The sequence below is a fragment of the Hyperoodon ampullatus genome (assembly GCF_949752795.1).
Source record: "Hyperoodon ampullatus genome assembly, chromosome: 5".
In the NCBI taxonomy this organism is placed as follows: domain Eukaryota; kingdom Metazoa; phylum Chordata; class Mammalia; order Artiodactyla; family Ziphiidae; genus Hyperoodon; species Hyperoodon ampullatus.
Window position 1 is genome coordinate 31,849,145 of NC_136918.1, and position 21,658 is coordinate 31,870,802.

General features: G+C 54.6%; 1 protein-coding gene across 1 annotated transcript in view; it reads right to left on the reverse strand.

The window, feature by feature from the left end:
- The window catches only part of ADCY5 (adenylate cyclase 5), a gene marked incomplete at both ends in the record, with an annotated part of 154,767 nt that overhangs the window by 43,805 nt on the left and 89,304 nt on the right, over positions 1–21,658 (reverse strand). The window contains 5 exons of the mRNA XM_079704355.1: positions 391–532; positions 1,409–1,567; positions 3,591–3,718; positions 5,396–5,507; positions 19,771–19,892. Coding sequence (XP_079560481.1) covers positions 391–532; positions 1,409–1,567; positions 3,591–3,718; positions 5,396–5,507; positions 19,771–19,892 — 663 coding nt within the window. The remainder of the gene's footprint in view (positions 1–390; positions 533–1,408; positions 1,568–3,590; positions 3,719–5,395; positions 5,508–19,770; positions 19,893–21,658) is intronic.

Consider the following 21,658-nt stretch of genomic DNA (forward strand, 5'->3'; position numbering starts at 1 on the left):
AAGTACAGGCGGAGAGAGAGCGGGAGCCACCTAGTTTAGGCAACAGACAAGGAACGAGATGGAAATAAAGGACGTGGTATACAGAGTTCCCTGATGCTTCTTTTCCATCTCATGGCCTTCTGCTGTATTGTTACTAACCGATCTGAGGTCTGTTGCTTTTTCTGCAACAGAAGCAAAATGAAAACCTCCCCTCTTTGCCACCAGCCTTTACAAAGCCTCTGTAGCTCTCACGTCCTTCCTGAGATGCAGGAACCATGACTGCATAAGAAATTCAGGACTTGCCTCAAGGAAAGAGTGAGAGGAGAAGGAAGCAGCAGGCTAAGAAACACTCCTCCCCAAAGAATGAAGCCCTCCCACTTCCCCACCCCAGCCCAGCCCTCGGTCCCCGACCCGCTTCTGGGTGCAGCGCAGGATGAGGAAGGTCTCGATACTGTGCTCTTTGAGGTAGGCGTTGCGCTCGCCCCCACCGCCCGGCTCCACTTCGTAGTCGCCATTCAGGTAGTTGAGTGTGGCCTTGGTGATGTGGATGCGTCTACGGGTAAGGGGGAAAGCAGGGAGAGGAGGGCAGCAGACGTGAATTCAGAACCCCTGCTCTCATGCAGAACCAAACTGTAACCAACTCAGTCATCATTCGAACCCCAGGGCCCCAAACTCTGGCTCACATGCTAACCCCTACCTGGATCTCTCAGTGGACTGTATCCCTCTAACCCCATCAAGATGGCACGGTGGGCCCCTCCCCAGCTCGTGTTCACTGAGACCACACCGCATCACATTGGCATCACGTTATTACAGTGATGTAACACATCGGCCTGCCGGGAGAGCAAGGCCTCCGGTCTCACAAACTTTGCAAACCTGCTCAGAAGCCAGCAGTGGCTCCTGCTGACTGCAGGACTGCGCCCAAATTCCCCAGCCTGGCATGCACGTCCTTAACACAGGCACTGTTTCTCCCACTGGTTCCTAAAAGGCCATCTGCTCTACTTGCGTTCCCTGCAAGTACTGTGTTTTCCTCTGCCTGTGCCCGTCCTCAGCCTGGCTGCTCCCCCGACCCTCACCTTCCTCACCTGCCCCCATCCTGCCCCGTCTGCCAGGCCAGCTGACCTTCCACCTCCTGGCCACCCCCGGAATTATCCAGGGGTCCTCCCTCCTCTAGAAGCCTACCCTGGCCTCCCGCGTCTCACGACAGGCCGCCAGGTTCTGTGTAAATATTTTCTGGGTGAAGACTGGGTGAAGGTTGGGGCCACGCTCCCTACAAGTTGCCATGTGTGGCCTCAGTGCTTGGTTACTAGAGGAATTCCACTTAAATTCTGCCAACCCCAGGGCTGCGGCTACCCGGTCCTGCCCACCCTAGCCCTTTCCCCATGACAGCCACCTGGGTGGGCCGGGCGGGAAGCTGCCCTCACTCACTCACCCCGCCTTGCCTCCAGCCTCCATGTGGTTGGCCAGCGTGACGTCGTTAGACCAGACGTCGAACTGCCACTTCCTGAGGCCAAGGACGCCACAGTGCACTCGCCCGCTGTGGATTCCCACACGCATGTTCACGTTGACACCTGTCACCTCCCGGACCAGCCTGGGGATGGAGTAGGGGGTAAGGCCGGGAGGGGGTCAGGGCCAGGCGCAGAGAGGTCAGGGAGCGTGAGAAGGTGCAGGGGTCAAAGAGTCATTTCTCTCCAGGCCAGCCCAAATCCAGAGTCTGAAACTGTGCATCCTGAAGGGCAGGGCTGGGCCCTGGTGCTCAGGGGCTGAGGGCTGTGAGAGGCGCTGCTTCCCAGCTTTCCCGCAAGGTGGCGCAGTGCCTCACACTACGTCCCAGGCCCACTGCTTCTCCCCAGCGAGGGCACCTGAGCCAGCGCTACCGTAAGTCAATAATTAAGTTGTGTTCTGAAAATGCAAGCGCACGTTAGTGCCGATTTGAGTCGACAGGAAAGTTATAGTCACTCCAAACCCCATTCGTATAATTCTCAGATTTACCCACATTGCTGCTTCTTCGACATTAGCAGGATATGGAGAAAAAGAGAACATAGGCCCTGCCCAGGAAAGATAGGGGAGCTGGGGCAGCTGCAGGGGACCAGGGGTGCTCCACATGCTAGAAGACAGTGCCAACCCCATCACATGCACCACGTACGTATTCGGGGCGGGCCGCCTGTAGGAGGGGGAGTGGGATGGAAGCTCTACAGCTCTGGGTATGCGTCTGGGGCCCGGGGTCTGTGGAAGAGGGAGCCGGTGCTCTGGGGGGAGGGTCACAGTGTGCACTTCTTAGGGACCTGGACCCTCCTTGGCTCCCTGGGGATGGACCCACTCAGCCAGCCATGGGGCCGGCAGTCCGACTTGGCCTGGTGGGCAGGACCACCATGTGGCCTCCAGCTCTCACCCCAGCCCACCACCGAGAGGCTGACACCTACCACAGGGAATATTTATGTCATCCATCTATTTCTCTCATCCTGGGATCAACTCTGCAAATACCTCTGATGGAGCTGTGCCTTCCATCCACAGGGCCTCTGGCCACTTGTTTAGGTTGATATCTCTCATTCTACCTTTTTGGCTTCACTCCAAGGCCACCTTCTTCATGAAGCCTTTCTGGGTCCTCCCAGTGAAATCAACTGCCCCCTCCTGGACCCTCCCACCGCAGTTTGCCTCTCTTACCTGATGGTGTCCACTGGGCATGCCTGGTATCAGAGCAACGGGAGTCCTGGCCCCTCAGCAGGCTCTGTGCTTCCAGGCAAGGGACCCCCTGTCTAGCCTGGGCACACAGGGGCACTCGGCAAACACTGCCGAAAGGAACTGAGCCAAAGAGGATGGACCCGGCCACCTTCTGGGCCAGTTACTCTGACCTCTGACCTTGCCCACTGTGGCTTTTCCTTTGCCCCACTCAGTCTACTTCTAAAGCTCACAGTTTTGGAACCTGGACGCAATCTCTGGCCTACTCCCTTGGCTGACCTGTAAGCTTGGATTGTCCATGTTGCTTAATGACTGGGGCTCCTTCTGTGGTCAGCAGTGACCAAGAATCGGCCAAAGATCCTGGCTGTTATTGCTCCCAGGGAGGATGGATTTTCTTAAACGGGAACACCTGTGTTTGCATCCACCTGCCTAGCAGTATTACCCTGCGGAGCCGTTTAGCCTCTGTGAGCCCAACCTTTCTCAACTGTGAAGAAATGGGACTGGTGACTTCTACCCCTGGCTGGGTGGTTGTGAGAAGACATGAGGCCTGGAGTGCAAGGCCCTGCCATGGCACAGGGTACAGCACAGCTGCCAGCCAGTCCTCCTTTCCTGGAGGGGTGGCTCCATACCTCCTGCTGCCCTGGAGTCTGCAAAGCCCTCCCTTCTTCCAGGACATGTCCCTCTGTGCAGAGCTTCCCAGGCTGCTGTGAGCACAGGAGCCCAGGAGAAGGCTCAGAGCCTGGAGGTATGAATCAACCCTCCGGTGTGGCCAGGGTCCTTGGGAGGTGGCTTTGTCCCACTATTTCCCTGCTTCCATCAGTTCAACATGAGTCAGTTACTCGGGCTATGGGACAGTCCTCCTGCAGATGGGCGGTCCCACTGGAGATGGACAGTGTCCCCACAGGCAGGCAGTCACCCTGGAGACGGGCACTTACGAGATGGCCTCAATCATGTCCATGCCCATCTCCACGCAGCAGTGGGCATGGTCAGCCCTGGCTTCAGGCAGCCCTGAGACGCAGTAATAACAATCTCCCAGGATCTTAATACGTAAACAGTGATTCTCCTGGAAAGCAAATTAATTTTAAAAATTAAAAATAGTAGGAAAGAGAAGTGGGAGGGAAAGAAACAGGAAGCAAACAGATTCACCCCATGCCTGGAATAACTTGCCTTTTAGGGCAGCGAGCACAGACCCAGTGCCGGCATGAGGTGTGGCCCCAGCCTGGGGACAGGCTTATCGGGAGCCGTGGGGGACGGAGGACAGGCTGAGCCGCCCTTGAGAAGCATTCCAGCCACCCCAGGCTCAGGAACTCACTTTTCTGGCCACAGCTGAGGCCCAAGAAGAATACAGCTGGTCCAATGTGGCAGCAAATGGGGCAGACTCATCAGTGTGAGAGGTCCCGAGCTGAGAGTGAGGGGCCCATCCCACTCCCAGCCCTGCGACACGCTCCGACTCTTGACCTAGGGTTCTAGTAACAGTTTTATGACTCTCCTTTTATGAAAAGGCTGAAGCAGAAGTGAGATTTAACCAAAGCTCGCCTGACCCCCAGCCTGAGAGGTCCCGAGCTGAGAGTGAGGGGCCCATCCCACTCCCAGCCCTGCGACACGCTCCGACTCTTGACCTAGGGTTCTAGTAACAGTTTTATGACTCTCCTTTTATGAAAAGGCTGAAGCAGAAGTGAGATTTAACCAAAGCTCGCCTGACCCCCAGCCTGAGATTTTTATCCAAGACAGTTCTGCTAAGCCAGCAAGCACGTGCGCGCTAAGACAGCCACAGAGCGGAAGCACCCGCCCGCTGCAGGGTCACCCTGCAGGCCGCAACCGAAGCATAATTGGGATTGAGATGGACTGTCATTAATCACCAATTCTGAGCTGTCCAAGTCTGCTTCCCAAAGGTTATTTCGTGAAGCTGGTATGCTGGGACCCAAGTATCTGTGTGCCCTGGACTCTCCTTTAAGGCCCTTCCAAAACCCAAGGGCCGAGCATGTCCCCGTTCACCTCGCCCACATTCGGTGATAAAATCAGTGAGGTGTGAGGCCCAGCATCAATGCCCTCGGAGGCCCTTGGCACCGTCTCTCATCCATGATCTGCCTGGTGTCCTGTGACAGCCCAGGGGACGTGTCCACCTCTCAGTGGACATTGCAGTAAGTGGGCCCCGACAAAGGACTCTCTAAAGGCACAGAGCATCGCTCAGAGCCACGAAGGCTGGGAAAGGACGGCAGAGTATAAACAGGGACTAATGAACGTGTGTCCTTCACCACTCCATGCCCGGGGGGGTCACTTCCAATCTGTCCCAACGTGGAAGAGTCCTCTTTCCATAAGTCTCTTGGGTGACACACAGCTGTCTGCAGGCCAGCTGAGATTCAGACTCATTTATTTATGTATTTTATCACTCTGGCCACCCTCATCAGCAAAGTGGCTCTGTGGCACCGAATTTGCTCCTCCAAACACAAATTCCACAAATTCAGGGGTCAGGGCAGCATTTCCTACAGGCCTCACCACCCCTTTCCACTGATGGAAGGCTTGCTCCCTTGTGACTGGTGACACTGTGAGCACCTCTTGAGTGTGCAGCGGGGCTGATGTGAGGTGTGAGGACACGCAGCCACAGCCTGTACGGCCCCGCCTCCCCAGTTCCCGATGGCGGACTCCGCAGCACCCTACCCCAGGCAGCCCAGATCAGGCCACCCTTCCGGCCCCAGCTTGGGCACAGGGGGTCCCCAGGGCAGTGGGCAAGGTGACTCACTGCAGCCAGCTTGTCGAAGCGGGCGAAGAGCTCGTTGAGGGTCATGACAAGCTCCTGGGCAGTGCACTGGGACGCCAGGCTGGTGAAGCCCTCGATGTCAGCAAACAGGATGCTAGAGAGACAGGGGGGAAGACCCCCGTGAGGAAGGAAGGTCAGGGGGACACAGCTGGGGCCACCCTCCGCCTTAGGAGGGCTGCCAGCCAGCAAGAGTCCTGGGAGCTCCAAGCGGCTGCTGGGGAGGGGAGAGAGAGAGCTGACGCTGGTGTTCTCTCCCAGCTGGTAGGGAAATGCCGGGCCAGCCCTCCTTTCTGTATCTCCCTGCACCCTCGCTCCCACCCAGGAGGAAAGGAGGGCCGAGGTGCATGAGGCCTGGGGGCGTACGTCTGCCTGAGGCCATGCAAACAGGGCCTGCCCCCCATTTGACTCCTGAGCAGCCCCCTCAAGGTAGCTTGGTCCAGGAGAAGGGTCTTTGGTTCATCTTGTCTGGAAAGTGTTTCAGGCCCTAATGGCGGCCATACAGAGGTCTCACTTCCCAAACGCATACACAGGGAATCCAACCCCAGGCCCTCCGTACCAAGGGAGTCCTCTAGAAGAGACAGAATAAAGAGGCCCAGGGAGGAGGGAGAGGAAGACACAGCCAGTAAGCGTCTCTGGAAGCCCCCCAACTTGTCCTGCCAGCTCCTTCGGCCTCATCCCCGGGGCCCTCAGGTGCACCCGCTGGTCCCTGCATTGCACGCTGTGATCTTTCATCTGTTCCCGAGATTGAACGTGTCTTTCTTTTCTTTCAAAACAGACTACCAGAGGTGAGGCCCCAGGGCCAGAATGTGTAAGGGCCCCAAGAGCTTTTTCTTAAAATGGACACAGAAATGTACTAACTCTTGTGGGCTGAGATGCTCCTGGTGGCTGGGCACGGGGGCTGGGGTTTCCGACCTGCCACCTCACTGAGCCCTCCAGGCAGCCCTGAAGGAGGGCCTGGTGTCCCCATCCCAAGATGAGGAGCCTTGGGGAAGAGCCACGGACGGTAGCTTGGGGGCTCTTCCCCACGGCCTCTGCTCTCTCCTCTGATCCACGCGGCTCCCGAGGCTCCAGACCGACAGTCTCGCTTCAAATTAGAGTGTAGAACTAAACATGCCTTGTCATTTTATTTGGAAAATGTGTGTTCATGCATTAAGCATATCTTTTCATTCTGCTGTCTGACATCTGGGGTCTTCCTCACCTGGGAAGCCTGCCTCTCCCAGGCCAGCCAGTTCCTAGAGATGGTCAACCACTCACCTCGGAGTCCAGAGCCTCCCACCCCAGTCAGGTTCCCACACCTGGCCCACCACTCCCCTGCCCTACTCACCCCAGGGACAAGTGCCAGGTAACTCGGACAGTCCTACGCCTCAGAGCCCACCGACATTATTCAAACTAGCCAATCCCAAGCCTGCTTACCCTGCTTCACCCATTCCTTCCTGCAGAAACCACAACAGAGGCTCTTGCCCACGTTTCCCCTCTCGCTGCCTCCTCACTGACCCCTGTGCTTCCCTGTATGGCCCCCCAGCCCATGGCGTAACGCATCCTCTCCTCTCGGGACCTGTGAGTAACAAACTATCTTTTCAATGGCAGCCATCTCCTGATCTGCTAGCCTCACCATACCTGGATAATAATAACACCTACATTTTAAAATAGTTGGACATTGTTCTAAGCACTTTACATGTATGAACTCATTTAAGCCTCACAACCACCCTTTGAGGTTGGAATCCTTTTCGAGGTAAGAAAACTGAGGCACAGAGAGGTCGAGTCACCTGCCCAAGGCCACACAGGCTTGTGTGGGTCCACAATCCAGGAGTTAAGCCAAAAAATACTATGCTGTCTGTTGGCCCCATAGTCATCTTAAATGAGTAAAAGCACAGTTCACTGGTCTGGCATTGTATATGGAGCAGAGGGAGGTGGAGGGACAGGTGTGGGCTGCCGTAGGCGGGAAAATACAGGACTCCAACGTGCGGGGGCATGCTCTGCACCAGCTCACACGAGGGGAGGTGGGAGCGCATCTCGGGGCTTGGGCTAGGCAAGTACAAGAAAAGTACAGGAGGGCAGCCCCCAGGCCCCGAGCCCAGTGCTGTTTCCCGGCTCCAAGGCTCCTCCAGCCACCCTGATCCCAGTCCAGACCAGCAGACAAGTGCAGGAGGAAAGCCAAAGAGGGTGGTTGAAATGGGGGAGCTGGCAAGAGAGGAGACAAATGAGGGGGACGGAAGAAAAGGTGAGGAGGAGGAGCAGAGAGGAGAGACTGTCAGCCCACAGGACTCAGAAATCAGACAAGCTGCTCCAGAGTGGCAGCCACGGGGCAGGGGCTCAGAAGATGAAAGGGAGCCGGAGCCCCCATCAGCCTTTTTTTTTTTTTTTTTTTTTGCGGTACGCGGGCCTCTCACTGCTGTGGCCTCTCCCGTTGCGAAGCACAGGCTCCGGACGTTCAGGCTCAGCGGCCATGGCTCACGGACCTTGCCGCTCTGCGGCATGCGGGATCTTCCCAAACCGGGGCACGAACCCGTGTCCCCTGCATCGGCAGGCGGACTCTCAACCACTGCGCCACCAGGGAAGCCCCCCCATCAGGCTTTGATGCCTGGTGTCTGGCAGACAGGCTCAGCACCCCGCCCGGGGGAGTCTGTGGGCATCCACACTGGTGAGAGAGAAGCGCGTGAAGGGAAGTGGCCATGCTTCACACGCTGACCCCAGCTCCCCAAGGAAGCTCAGACCCCTGGCCCAGCCCACCAGCCACCTCCCTGGCTCTCAGTCTCTCAGGAGCCCCACCCCACCTGGGAAGAAGGGAAATGTCTCTCCTGGTCTACGTGAAAGCACCATGACATAGTTGTTCTGGAAATTCTTCTTTAACTCTTAGATAATCAAAGCCAAGGGGAGTTGGGGTCAAGATCAGGTGTTCCAGAGTCACGAACACCTTTAATAAGTGTCAGTATTTCGAATGCAAAGCCGCAGGGACCAGGCACCAGGCCCAGCAGCTGTTCCACACTCGGTCCCAGGCTACAGAACAGAAGCCCGGCTTTGGGGGCTGATGAGACCCCCCCATGGTGGGAAGGAAAAAAATCTCCAAACCCGGCAGAGGCAGGAACGCTACTGGGCAGGGTGACCCACAGCACCAAGCCAAGGAGAAGAGGGAAGGAGGAAAACAACGGGCCGCCCCTAGAAGCACTAGGCAGACGTGTGTGGACCAGGGCTCGGGGGCCTCGCTTCACTGAGCCCTGAGCGCTGCAGCTGCCTGAGCTCACCTAGCCACTCAGCCAGGATGGCCTCTGCCTGCCACATGGGCAGGCCTGCAACCCTTCTCCTTCTCCACAGGGACCTGGCTGGGCCTAGGAGAGCACTTTCTCCACTGCAACTTTCATCTGCTAGACCAGTGGTTCTCAGAGCTGGTGTCCATCAGAATCCCCCTGGAGCTTTTATATGGAGAAGTCCCGGAGCCCCATCCCCAGAGATTCTGACTTCATCGGCCTGGGGTGGGGCTCTGCTATTGATTGGTTTTGTTCTGTTCTGTTTTGTTTTGTTTTATGGTAATCTTCCCTGGTGATTCTAATACGCAGCCAGGGTTGAGAACCAGGGTACTAGTTTAAATGTCACCTTTTCAAGGCTTCCTACACCCTATTTAAATCTACAACCCCTCCCATATGTCTAAGTCCCTCCTCTACTGTATTTTTCTCCATTGCACTTTTCACCATTTATTATTTATTATTATTGTTGTTATTTATTATCATGCTCCTGTCTGCCTCTCCCCACTAGAATGTAGTCTTTGAAGGAGGGATTTTTTGTTGTTGTTTTCTTTTTGGCTGCATTGGGTCTTTGTTACTGTGCGCGGCCTTTCTCTAGTTGCGGCGAACAGGGGCTACTCTTCGTTGCGGTGCGTAGGCTTCTCATTGCGGCGGCTTCTCGTTGCAGAGCACGGGTTCTAGGCATGCGGGCTTCAGTAGTTGTGGCATGCGGGCTCAGCAGTTGTGGATCGCAGGCTCTAGAGCGCAGGCTCAGTAGTTGTGGCGCACGGGCTTAGGTGCTCTGCGGCATGTGGGATCTTTCTGGACCAGGGCTTCAACCCATGTCCCCTGCATTGGCAGGCAGATTCTTAACCACTGCGCCACCAGGGAAGTCTTGAAGCAGAGATTTAGTCTATTTCTTTCAATACCACATCCCGGCCCCTAGTACAATGTCTGGCACACAGAGGAACTGCTCAATAAAATTTGCAGTGGAATGACTGAATGAATGAGGACAGGGCACATCTTCCTTGCCCTCTGCTCTGCCCATCCCCCTACACACACACACACACACACACACACACACACACGCCCAGCACAATACCCAGCACATAGTAGGTGCCTGTGTTAGTTTCCTAGGGCTGCTGTAGCAAAGTACCACAAGCTGGGCCGCTTAAGACAACAGAAATTTATTCTGTCCCAGTCCTGGAGGCTGGAAGTCTGATGTCAAGGTGTTGGCAGAGCCACGCTCCTCTGCAACTCTGGGTAGAACCCTTCCTTTCTTCTTCCTGCCTCCGGTGGTGGCTGTCAATCCTGGTGCTCCTCACCTTGCAGCCGTGTCACTCCAACCTGTCTCTGTCCTCATAAGGCGTTGTCCATGCGTATCTGTGTCTTTGCATGGCATTTTCCTCTTCCTATAAGGACACCACTTATATTGGATTAGGGGCCCACCCTCTCCAGCATGACCTCATCTTAACTTGATTTCATCCACAAAGACCCTATTTCCAAATAAGGTCACATTCACAGATACGAGGGGTTAGTACTTCAACATATCTTTTAGGAGGGCACAGTTCAACCCACACAGTGTCTAATATATATTTGTTGAATGGAAGAGAATATTCATAGTGTAAAGCAAGGAAGAGGCAGGACCAGTAACTCTAGTGGCTCTTCCTTCTACCCCACTGGGCCTCTTGAGGTCCCAAGCACGTTATCTGAGACACGAGTGTGGGGAGCCCCGGGCCTGGCACCCAGCAGATATCCAGCAGTGTTCATGGAACAAACGGTAGAATAGTGATGGAGGCCAGGCATCTTTCTGGTCTGTGCCAGAGGACATCGGAAACAACATCCATGTGGACAGGACCTCCAGGTGCCTTAGAAAGCCTGACCCTCCGGGACTTCCTTGGTGGTGCAGTGGTTAAGAATCTGCCTGCCAAAGAAGGGGACACGGGTTCGAACCCTGGTCCGGGAAGATCCCACATGCCGTGGAGCAACTAAGCCTGTGGGCCACAACTACTGAGCCTGCGCTCTAGAGCCTGTGAGCCACAACTACTGAGCCTGCGTGCCACAACCACTGAAGCCCGCGCACCTAGAGACCATGCTCCGCAGCAAGAGAAGCCACTGCCACGAGAAGCCCACGCACTGCAACAGAGAGTAGGTCCCGCTCGCCACAACTAGAGAAAGCCCGCGCACAGCAATGAAGACCAAGTGCAGCCCCAAAATAAATAAATTAATGAAAATTTTAAAAAAACTAAAAGAAAGGTCGACCCTCCCTCCAATCTGCTGGGACCTATTCTTCCGTAAAAGAAGTTCTTTCAACAGCTGCTGAGGAATCAGGGAGGGACAGGTTGCTGGTTCCCTTCCTTCAGGTGGTGTGACAACGACCAGCAGCCAGGGAGAAGGTTGCTCCAAGCAAGGCTTCTAGCTGGTGCGGAGCTGGGACAGGTCCCACGTCTAAGCCCTGCAGCCTCTGCTCCACGCTGATGGAGACTCTGCCACCTCCACATTCCACCACCTCCTGTCACAAGCAAAGTCACACTCCTCTGCCTCCTCGGGGGAGGATTCTGCTTCGTGTCTGTCACTTCTGGAGGCTGCTCTGTTTTACGAGGTTTACCCAAAGGCAGGCTGTCTGTTCTGCTGGCCAAGATCGCCTGATCTGCTCCTCGGTAATTCCGAAGGCCATTTTACAACAGCGCGGGGCCCAGACACGTGGCAAGGTACTAATTCATCGATTAGCTCCCACTTGAGAGCCTGTCTTGGCAACGTGATCAGGCCCTCGTGGTGGGTCTGCGGAAGCTAGGTCGGCCCACTCCAGCTGTGCGCTCTTCCCTAGTTGCCTGCCCTCCATCACTCATGGTCGCCTGCATTCTGTTCCAGAGGCAGGGGCGGGCAGGCTCTTCATCCCAATTACCACAACAGGCCCTTCAGCTCTGTCACAGCTTCAGCTCAGCCTTACCATGTGCAGTTTTGGTTAAGTGCATTTCCTCACTGTTGCTCCCTCTCACTGCCAACAGGCTCTAGGACTTAGGGAACTGCCGGCATCTGATCCCGTTTCTGTGCAGAACCCACATTCCATAGCATCTCTGAACAGCCAGGAGCTAGGGGTTTGGGCGGGCAGCAGCATGAGAACCCACCCGTCTGAACTCCTGCATTCCCTGCCTGGCACGGAGAGGGAACTTGAGAAATGCCAAGAAGCAAGCCATCTGTCCAGGTGGGCCCAGGAAGAGCAGGGGCCTGGGGAAACAGAGATCATGGGGTGGGGGCCGGGAAGGGAGCATGGCAAGGTCTCAGCCCAACTCCTGGGACTGTGGGCCCAGAGGGAGCGGAAGTTCTGGGGAAGCAGGGCAGGAAGTGCCCTGGAGGCCCCCAGTGTGTAGCTTGGGGAGGCCCAGCCACAAGCCAGGGGTCTCTTCTGGACCAAGAGGGCTGCCCCCTCAGCATCGCTCCATTTGCTTCAAGCCCTACCACCCAGAAAGCCACCCAGGTCCATACCCCTTGTAAGATAAAGGAGGGTCAATGGGCCTCTGCCATGCCCTAGGTGAGCAACACAATCACATGTGGTCTTATAACACCTGGCTGAGAATGGGCTCCAGATGACTGGGCATTTTCTGAGGGGCAGTGGAAAACGATTAGCGGGGCATCTGAACGGGGAGCAGCCAAAGGACCATCTGAGGACACAGGCTGGGAGAGGCAAAGGGGGAAAGCCAGGGAGAGGATGCTGAACACACTGGCTGTTGGCACACATCCACGTACAGGGAGAATCTGCCCTGGGACAGCCGTGCCCTCTCCACTCCCACAGAGACGGGACACCTTCCTTCAGGAAGCAGAGGGTTCTGTGACAAGCCTGACCACCAGGACCGGCTCCAGGGGGTCTGGGATCAAGGTATGTCCTGGGATCCCCACTGCCGGCCTCAGGGCCTCCTGCAGACCCCATTCCAACGCTCCAGCGCCTACTCTTATTTCTGCCCACCAAATCCTACTCCCCCCACCCAGACAATGAAGCCTCCACAGCACTTGAAGGCTTTCTGTTTCCAGAGTCTGGGGAGAACTGGGGAAATGCTTCCTAAAGGAGAAACACTGAAGGGAGGGGAACTGCCCCAGAACTAAGCCGTAGTCGGGACCTCTCAGTGGTGAGAGGATGGGTGCTTTTTATTTTCTTCTCATGCTGCTCTTATTTTCCAATTTTTCTATAAAGAAACTACATCCTTTGTATAATAAAAATGCTAATTTTTAAAAGATGGAAAATAAATCACATTCTTCTTTTAGGCCTTCTGAAAGAAGATTCTAACCCTTCCATCTTCACAATGTCTTCTTTGACTCACCCTGCCCAGAATCAGCCTTCTTGTGTCTGAATTCTTATTAGAATCAGAATCACAAAGCACAATTGATTCCAGTTGTTTCAAAGACAGCCTGACATGTTTAACTGGTCAGTGACCCTGTGCCCCAACTTCTCTCTTCTAGTTTCCCCCAGGGCCCCCCATTTTGAGTCCAGAGCGGTGCTGGCTCCATTCCCCACTGATCCCCATTCTGTGTCCCAGGACAAACTCAGGTCTGTTGTCAAGACCCAATCCCAGGCAAGGATGTGAAGAAACTGGAACCTTTGTGCACTGCTGGTCCAGAGGGAAAACCGTGAACCACTATGGAAAACAGTATGGGGCTCTTCAAAAAGTTAGAAGTAGAATTACCATATGATACAGCAATTTCACTTCTAGGCATATACCTAAAAGTTTGAAAGCAGGGACTCAAGGAGATATTTATACACCCATGTTCATAGCAGCACTGTTCACAATAGCCAAGAGATGGAAGAAACCCAAGTGTCCATCTATGGATGCACAGATAAACAAAATGTGGTAAATACATACAATGGAATATTATTCAGCCTTAAAAAAGTAAGGAAAATATGATACATTCTATAACATGAGTGAACCTTGAAGACATTTAGTGAAATAAGCCAGACACAAAAGGACACATACCGTATGATCCCATTTAAATGTGGTACCTGGAAGTAGCCAAATACATAGAAAGTGGAATGGTGGTTGCCAGGGGCTGGGGGAAGTTGAGGAATGGGGAGTTAGTATTTAATGAGTAAAGAGTTTCAGTTCTGCAAGATGAAAAGACTTCTGGAGATGGATGGTGGTGATGGTTGCACAACAATGTGTCTGTTCTTAATACCACTGAACTGTACACTTAAAATGGTTAAAATGGTACATTTTATACTATGTATATTTTACCACAACAAAAATAATTAATTAATTGATTGACTGATTGAAAGAAAAGACCCAACCTCAGTGGCTCCAGCTGGGTCGTCAGCCACGTTCCCAGAACACCAGGCTCAGCCCTACCTCACTGGTGAGGGCTGGATATTCCTTAAGGGGCAAGCATGGTGTCTTTTCCATCTACTCTGAGTCATGTCTGGCACACAGTAGCAGCTCAATAAATGTTTGTGGAATGAATGAGAGGATAATATAAGACCACTTATATTTATAATTGATACAGAAGATGACAAGAACAGAATATTTTTCTTAATATCAGGTTGGAGACAGGAAAGCTGCGTGTTTGTGGGCCACACCTCTCGTCCATCCGCTGGCTGGGGACATGGGGAGGTAAACATTTTCAATCTCTGCCCACAGGGTGCACAATCCGCCCACGGGTATCAGAGCATCGCAGACATTGCGGAGTGGTCATTATAATTCAGAACCATGCTGTAGCTGAGCCAGACGCTGGAGTGACCTGGGGACGCAGCCAAGCCCTTGAAGGAGACAGGAGAGGAGCCTATAACCTTAAAAGGGGGAGGCTGGGGAGAGACAGGGAAAGAAGGGAAGGGCGGGGGAAGGGCAGCCCTCCCCAGACCCTGCTACACCCACCCTGTGTAGGGCGAAGGTGTAACCTCACTTCCACCCCCGGGTCAGCAGCTGCTCGGCCAGGCCCCCAGCTCCAGCTCCACAGGGCTCCTGGGTCTCTGAGAATGAGGCTCTCATTCAAGCCAGTGAGTCAAGACTGCACCCCCCACCCCCACCCCCACCCCCACGCCCCGCCCCGGCACTCCTTCAGCAGAGGACCAGCGCCCCCTGGAGGAGGTGACCTTCTCTCCACTCCCACAGAGAGCAGAGTCTGGAATGATCCCCCCATCTGCAACCTGTAAAACCTAAGGGCTCCAGCGTACTGGCCAATCAGGTACAGGTCTTTCTCATCCAGCAGGGACCCTTGCGGAAGCAGGGAACCCTTCAGTACCCTCTCAGGACTGGCTGGGTGTTCCCTTCCTCCTGAAACCTCTGGGGTTACCTGACCTTGACTCTCACCGGGTAGCCTGCCCAGGAGCCTGCTCTGCTTCCGCAGGGCAAACAGTGTGCAGCCACCTCCTGGGCCCGGGGCTTTACACACTGCTCGCTGTAGCTGCCCTACCCTTCCAGCACCCCTGCAAGAAGCCCCAGGGCCCCCCTCCTACAGAGTCTGCTCCTCAGTGACTGAGAGGTGGGTTGTCTAGCACTGTATTCTGCCAGAATGCAAAGTCCATGTCGCCAGGTCACTAACCCCACTCCCCATGTGATGCATCCCCAATTTACTAATTAACCTGTTGTTTGCGTGTCCTCCCAAACAGAAGGGGAGCTTCCCCATGACAGAGACAGTGCCCCCCCCCAGTTGCCAGCACGGTCCTGCCTCTGGCTAAGTGTCTGAGAGCACAGCTGGTGATTCCCAGCGATGGAGGTAGAGGTGAAACCTCTGCTGAATGGATGAATGGAAGGACATCACCATTCCCATGTCACAGATGAGGAAACTGAGGCTTAGACTAGGTGACCTGCCCAAGTCCCCACAGCTACTAAGTGGCAGAGTGGGGTGTGAACTAGCCTGCCCAACACAGACACTCATCTTCCTCCACAATGGTGACCTTTTGGCAGGGGTAACCCAGTGGCACCTGGGTCCTGGCTGCATCAGTACCTTTACTCTGCTCCCCCATGTGGTATGTTCTCTGGGTGTCCCTTCCTCCAACCCCCATCCCCCTCCCCTCAGAGCGGAGCACCAGGAGCCCCCAGCCCAGAACAGCCTCCGCTGACATGTCCTGGAGGCCCTTGTCCCAGGAGTACGGACAGCACAGCCCTCCTCTCACCCTGGTGCTGTGGCTGCAGCAGGGCCAGATGTCTGGGGGGAGGTGAGGGTAGGCAGGAGGGCTCTCAAGTCACAGGTCTGAATCCAGCCACGGCCCCAGCCCCAACTGAGCTGTCCAGCAAGAGGGGCTGAAACATCTCCACTCGACACATCAGACAGGAGAGGCATCTGGGGGGCTCCACGGGGGTCTTGAGGGTTCCTTGGCCTCTGGCCTGCCTCAAACCACAGCCAGTGGTGGCCCAGCACCAGAGCATCCAACAGGCCCCCCGGAATCCCGAGAATTGTATACTGTGCAATGATCCTCCTTGGGGCCTGGGGACAATGAGGCCACGGAGAGTGATGGGCACCTGTCTGTCCCCCTTCCCCGCCCAGGCCAAACTCTCTGGCCACCCATTAGTCTCTTCTCTCCCTTAGATCCAGGCCCAAACTGTCACACCTCAGAGCTGATTTATTTTTCTTGTGGCCTTGCTCTCAGTGGGGTTAGAGAAGAGCGTGTCATCACCCTGTCTAAATATTACAACCCCACAGAGAATTGACGAATGTGACTCATCACCCTTCCACTCCAGATCGAGAATCCCCAGGCCTTTCTTTGCTGATAGGAGTGTGGTAATAATCATAAATAACAGTAACAATAATAGCTGCTCCCAATTAGTGAACACTTGCTCTGTGCCAGATATTGTGCTAAGCACTTTCCTCATGTTATTTCATTTACTGTTTTTCTTTTTTTTTTAATAAATTTATTTATTTTATTTACGGCTGCGTTGGGTCTTCGTTGCTGCGCGCGGGCTTTCTCTAGTTGCGGTGAGTGGGGGCTACTCTTCACTGAGAAGCACAGGCTCTAGGTGCACAGGCTTCAGTACTTGTGGCTTGCGGGTTCTAGAGCACAGGCTCAGTAGTTGTGGCGTACGGGCTTAGTTGCTGAGTGGCATGTGGGATCTTCCCGGACCAGGGCTCGAACCTATGTCCACTGCATGGGCAGGCGGATTCTTAACCACTGCGCCACCAGGGAAGCCCTTCATTTCCTCTTTAACAAACCCTGTTAAGTAGGTACTTTTCCTATCCTATTATGCAGATGAGGAAACAGGTTCAGAGTGGCTCAATGCCTGTAACTTGCCCTGGTCACACAGCAGAGCCAGAATGACATGAAGGGCCGCCATGCCTAGGGCCCCAGGGCTAAACACTGGACCATGAGCCAAGCCCCAAAGTGCATTTCTACACTGTGATGTCATCCCTCCACCTACTACTCAACCCCCAACCCAAGCCAAAGGTTCAGCCCAAAACTAGAGACCGGAGCAAGCAATGTGTTTCCACCAAGAGCAGCACCCGGAGGCTGATGAAACAGGGAAGGGGCCCCAGTGGGATATCTGCATATGATTGCTTGCGGCTGGCCTCTGATGTGTACCAGCCACCCCTAGTCCTGGCAATTTCAGAGCCAGAATTATGTCTGTCCCCATGAAAATGATGGCATCTTAGCTTTTCTGTCCTTTCATCTCTTTCCTGATTGCTGTTATTGATCCTGAGCACATTCTAGAACAGACATTCCTCACCCCCCATGGCTGGGGTCTGATTCTGATTCTTGCTGTGCCGATGCTCTAGCCACTCTTGTGATTCTTGTACTGACCCGAAGTCACAGCCTTTACGGGAGTGGAGGGGTGAGGGGGTATCTCCCAGAGGGTGGGCCACTGCGTAGGGCAGTCACTGCGGAGGAGGCCTGAGTCAGCCTCTCTGACCAAACCCTTTTGCTGGAGGGCCGTGGGCCCAAGAGCTAGCAACAGAGGGATGGGAAGTGAGACGAAGCCCCCCATTTGGGAGGACAGAGGGGTGAGAGGGCAAGGTACTGGACAGAGATGCAGAGGAGGCCAAACGTGGCAGATGTGCCAGCCAAGCCAGGCTGGGAAGCTGTGCCTTGAATGCCAGACGGTTTCTGAGTGGTGAATTTTCTGGATTTCCTTTGTGTTCCACTTTATATTTTAGTAAATCTGCTGAAAGCTCTGCTGTGCTAAGAGCAATCGAGGAAAGCACCTTTTGTCCATGCTCTGCCTGGAACAGAGCAATGCCAGGGCCAGCGGCGTGGTGAAGACAGGACCAAGAGAGAAAATTCCAACGGGCGGAGCTCAGGGGTTTGTATGTGTTGGGACCACTTGGCGGGTCACTCCTTCCCACCTGAACTTTGGACCTCTGGGACTTGTTCTGATAAATAAGGCTGTTTCTTTACATGTCCTAAGGTGGGGCCCCCCAGATTTGAGGGGCAGCCAGCAGACAGGAAAGGCCCCGTGGCTCCTGAGTCACACACACGCAGGTGGGAAGCCAAACCTCTCTCCTCCTCTCCTCTGAGTCCCCTCTTCCCTGAGGGCTCCCCAAACCTCCTTCCTACAGAGTCATCCACAAACCCCTTCTGCTGGCGTGTAAAAAAAATCTGTCAAGTAGTCAGGCCAGGTAAAAACTCCATACCAAAAAGCTTTCTGGGGGCGATTCCCTCACTTAACCAGTTACGGATCTTGGACAAGTTAATCTCTGTGCCTGTTTATTCACCTGTTAAAAGGAGATAATAATAGTACCAACCTCTTATATTTGTTGTGGGGATTAAGCGAATATACAAAAGCGCTTAGAACAGTGCTTGGGTTAAAGAAAGCTCTATACAAGCATTAACTATTGCTAGTGATTACTCCACCATGTGAGGACAGAGGCGGGTGTGACAAGCCGAGGAGGGAAACCTCGCATCAGTACCACCTACCGAGGCCTGGACCCCACCTCCCTCTTGAGGTGAGCCCGCAGCCCCTCGGGACACCTCCTCGGCGTGGAGACTCGGCCAGGGCAGCTTTCTTCCTGCGAGTCCAAGGCTGCTGCTGGTCACACTCTCCCTGCCTGACAGTGGAGTGTGGGCGGGCGTCATTGGGGTGGGATACTCTGAAAACGGGACAAATACATTGTCCAGGTACTATTTTCTCCCAAAGGCTTCAAATCTGTCTTGGGAGTTGGATGGAGGACACACGGGCAGAATCAGCAGCGTCGGATTCCGGGACACACTGGGGACTGGGCAGCCCTGTCCACTCTGCAAGACAACACATGCCCTCCCCACTCCTGCTGCCATCAGCCTCATCTTGAATGTGTGTATTTGTGTGTGCGTGTGCATGCACCCACGCACAATAATTTGTATTATTCTCTTTAACCCAAACTTGAAAATTCAGCCCAAACCTCCAAAATGTCCTCTTCACACCAACCTTAGAGGACTCATGGGTCCTAGGAAAACTCGCCCAGGGAGGAAGCAACCCTCTCGAAGGCAAACACAGCAGCTCCTTTTCTGGGCATGTGGGAGGATGAGCAGGCTCTCCAGGAAGCCATGCTGGATGAAGGCCACTGTATCGCTTCATGTCCCCATGGAACACAGAAGCAGATTTTGCACTCTGTAATGTACATCTGTTTGCCTGTCCCTGCTGTCAGAGCTTCCGTCTAGGGAAGCCGCAAACACGCACTAAAAGGAGCGTGGGCTTCAAGGTGGGCTGACCTGGGCACACGACGCTTTACCACTCCTGGCTGAGTGACCTTGGCCGGGGGTCTTAGCCATTCTGAGCTCAATCTCTAAACAAGGGATGTTAATAAGGGTCCCGACCCTGCAGGGTTGTCAGCCTCCTGACAGGATTAGCAGTGAGGTGGATAATGCCTGGTACAGTGTCTGGCACACACTGGCTCAGAAGGCATGGAGGCTGCTGGATGGTGGTGAAGATTGAGATGATGATGGTGACATGTGGGTCCCAAGTCTGTACTGTCTGTCTCCCTTGTTAGGCTAGGAGTTTCCCCAAGAGCTGGTGGTGCTGCTTTCTCCTTTCTCCTCCTTGCCGCAGCCTCACCTCCTCCCCACCAATACTAATTCACTTAACAGACCTAGAGGGGCGGGGCTGGGGTGCCCCAGACAACACACATTCCAAAGCCACCAGACCACCCCGTTGGGCTGTGCCCTCTTGAAGGGGAGGGAAGGGACATGTCACCTCTTTTGGGGTTCAGTCTTCCCACCCTGACTTTGCCCCCCAGCCTCACCCCTACCTCACGTTGTCATGTTTCTGGATGTAAATTTTATGGAACATCATATCCTCCTGTTTGGCATTGATGTCTGCTTTCATCTCCATGGCAACGTGACGGGGAAGGACAGACAGCAGGAGCCGCTCCTGGGGAGGGAAGCAGATGCTTTCATCACAGCTCCTCCCCCTGCCTGGCAGTCCCCTCCCCTCCCCAGGCTTCACTCCTCCCCACCTGAGCCCCCACCCACAGGGCCCTGGAAAACTTTTCAAGCTCTCCTGAAACTCATGCAGCTAACGCTTGTGAGTGCTGGGTGAGAAGTCATGCCCCAGGGCTACCTGGCCCCCGTCTCCCCTGGGACAGCTCCTGGTTCTTCCACGTACATGGGGAAAAGTACTCCTGGTGAATCTGTAGTACCAGGCACCTTGGGTCAGAATCCTGGGTGTCACCTGAGACTTTGGGCAAATGACTGAACTTCTCTGAGCCTCCAGTTCCTTATCTATAAATAGGGATGGGGTTGTTGGAAGGTTTAGATGAGATTCGTTCAGTCACCAAATATTCACTGAGCACCTCCCATGTTCCAGGCGTCATGCCGGGTGCCAGGAGTGATAACCGTGAACGAGACAGGCAAAGTTCCTCCTTCACCAATTCCCAGTCTTGTGGGGCTACAGGTACTACAGGGCACTGAGCAGGGTGACCTGACGTAGGCTGGGGAGAAGCAGGGTGGTCACAGAAGGCTTCGGGGGCACCAGAGGATGACGTGTGAAGGAGGGGGCTCCATTTCGACGTAGGGAATGGTGGCCCAGGAGGATGGGAAAGCTTGCTGACTTTGAGAAACCAAGAAATTAAGACCGGCTGAAGGGGAGGTTGGAGAAAAGCCAGGAGAGGGGCCAGGGCCACCCTGTAAAGTTGGGTAGGGTCACGGCAGCCCTTGATGGGGTCTGGACTTGGCCCCCTTTCTGTGTTCTCCGGGGCCTGCCTGCTCCGAGAGGTCCAACCTCTACCTGCACCCTCTGTAGCCCCCTCTCCACACCAGGCGCTCTGCCAGGCTCGCTCACGAATCCTATCATCTGGAGCCTTTCCTCCTGGCTGTCTCCAGCCCTCCTCATCCTCTCTCCACTCCTTCAGCACCGGAAGCTGGGCTGCTCTCTCACGTGGCCCTAAGACTCTTCTGCTGCTCCTGCATCTGTCTAGTTCCCCTCCCTCCTCCTGGCCTCTGGGAGCACGGTCTCCATCGGCGTCTCCTCTGCTCACCTCCCCACCCACTCCCCCGTCCAGCTGCCCGCCTTATGTCTTGCCACCAGCACCTGACATCATGCCCACGCCATGCTCACCATGCTCCCGATGTTCCTTCTTCTCAAGTTCCCTGCCTTTGTCCATGGCACCCCCGTCCTCCTGATCACGAAGGTCAAGGCCTTGCTCCACAACTAGAATCACCATCCTCAAGTACGGCTGCTAACCTACCTCAGGCTCAGCCCCGTCCCAGGAGGAGGGTCCTGGCTCCAGCTTCCAGCATCCCCTCGCCACCCTGGGCCTTCTTATAGAGCCCCCGATCACTCTGCATTTCAGTGTCAATGGTCTGTTACTGGGGTCTCCCTGAGGGTGGGAACTGTGTCTTGCTCAGCTCCAGAGCTGACAGGCTTATGCTTAGGAAACTCTGGTGGACTAGTGAGGAATGGTGCTCTCTGTGGGCTGGTCTGGCCTCCCCAGACATCAGTGCACATGGTCATTAAAGGCCATTTCATATTTACTGAACTCTCAGCGAACAGCTACTGGTGATAAAAATATCAATACAAGCTAAAGGACAATTCTGTGGAAATACAGGATGACTGGGAGAAAGTGTGCTACAAATTGTTTAGATTCATGAGAGACCTTCCTACATTTATAACTAGCTCTGGGGCTGAGGGCCAGGACG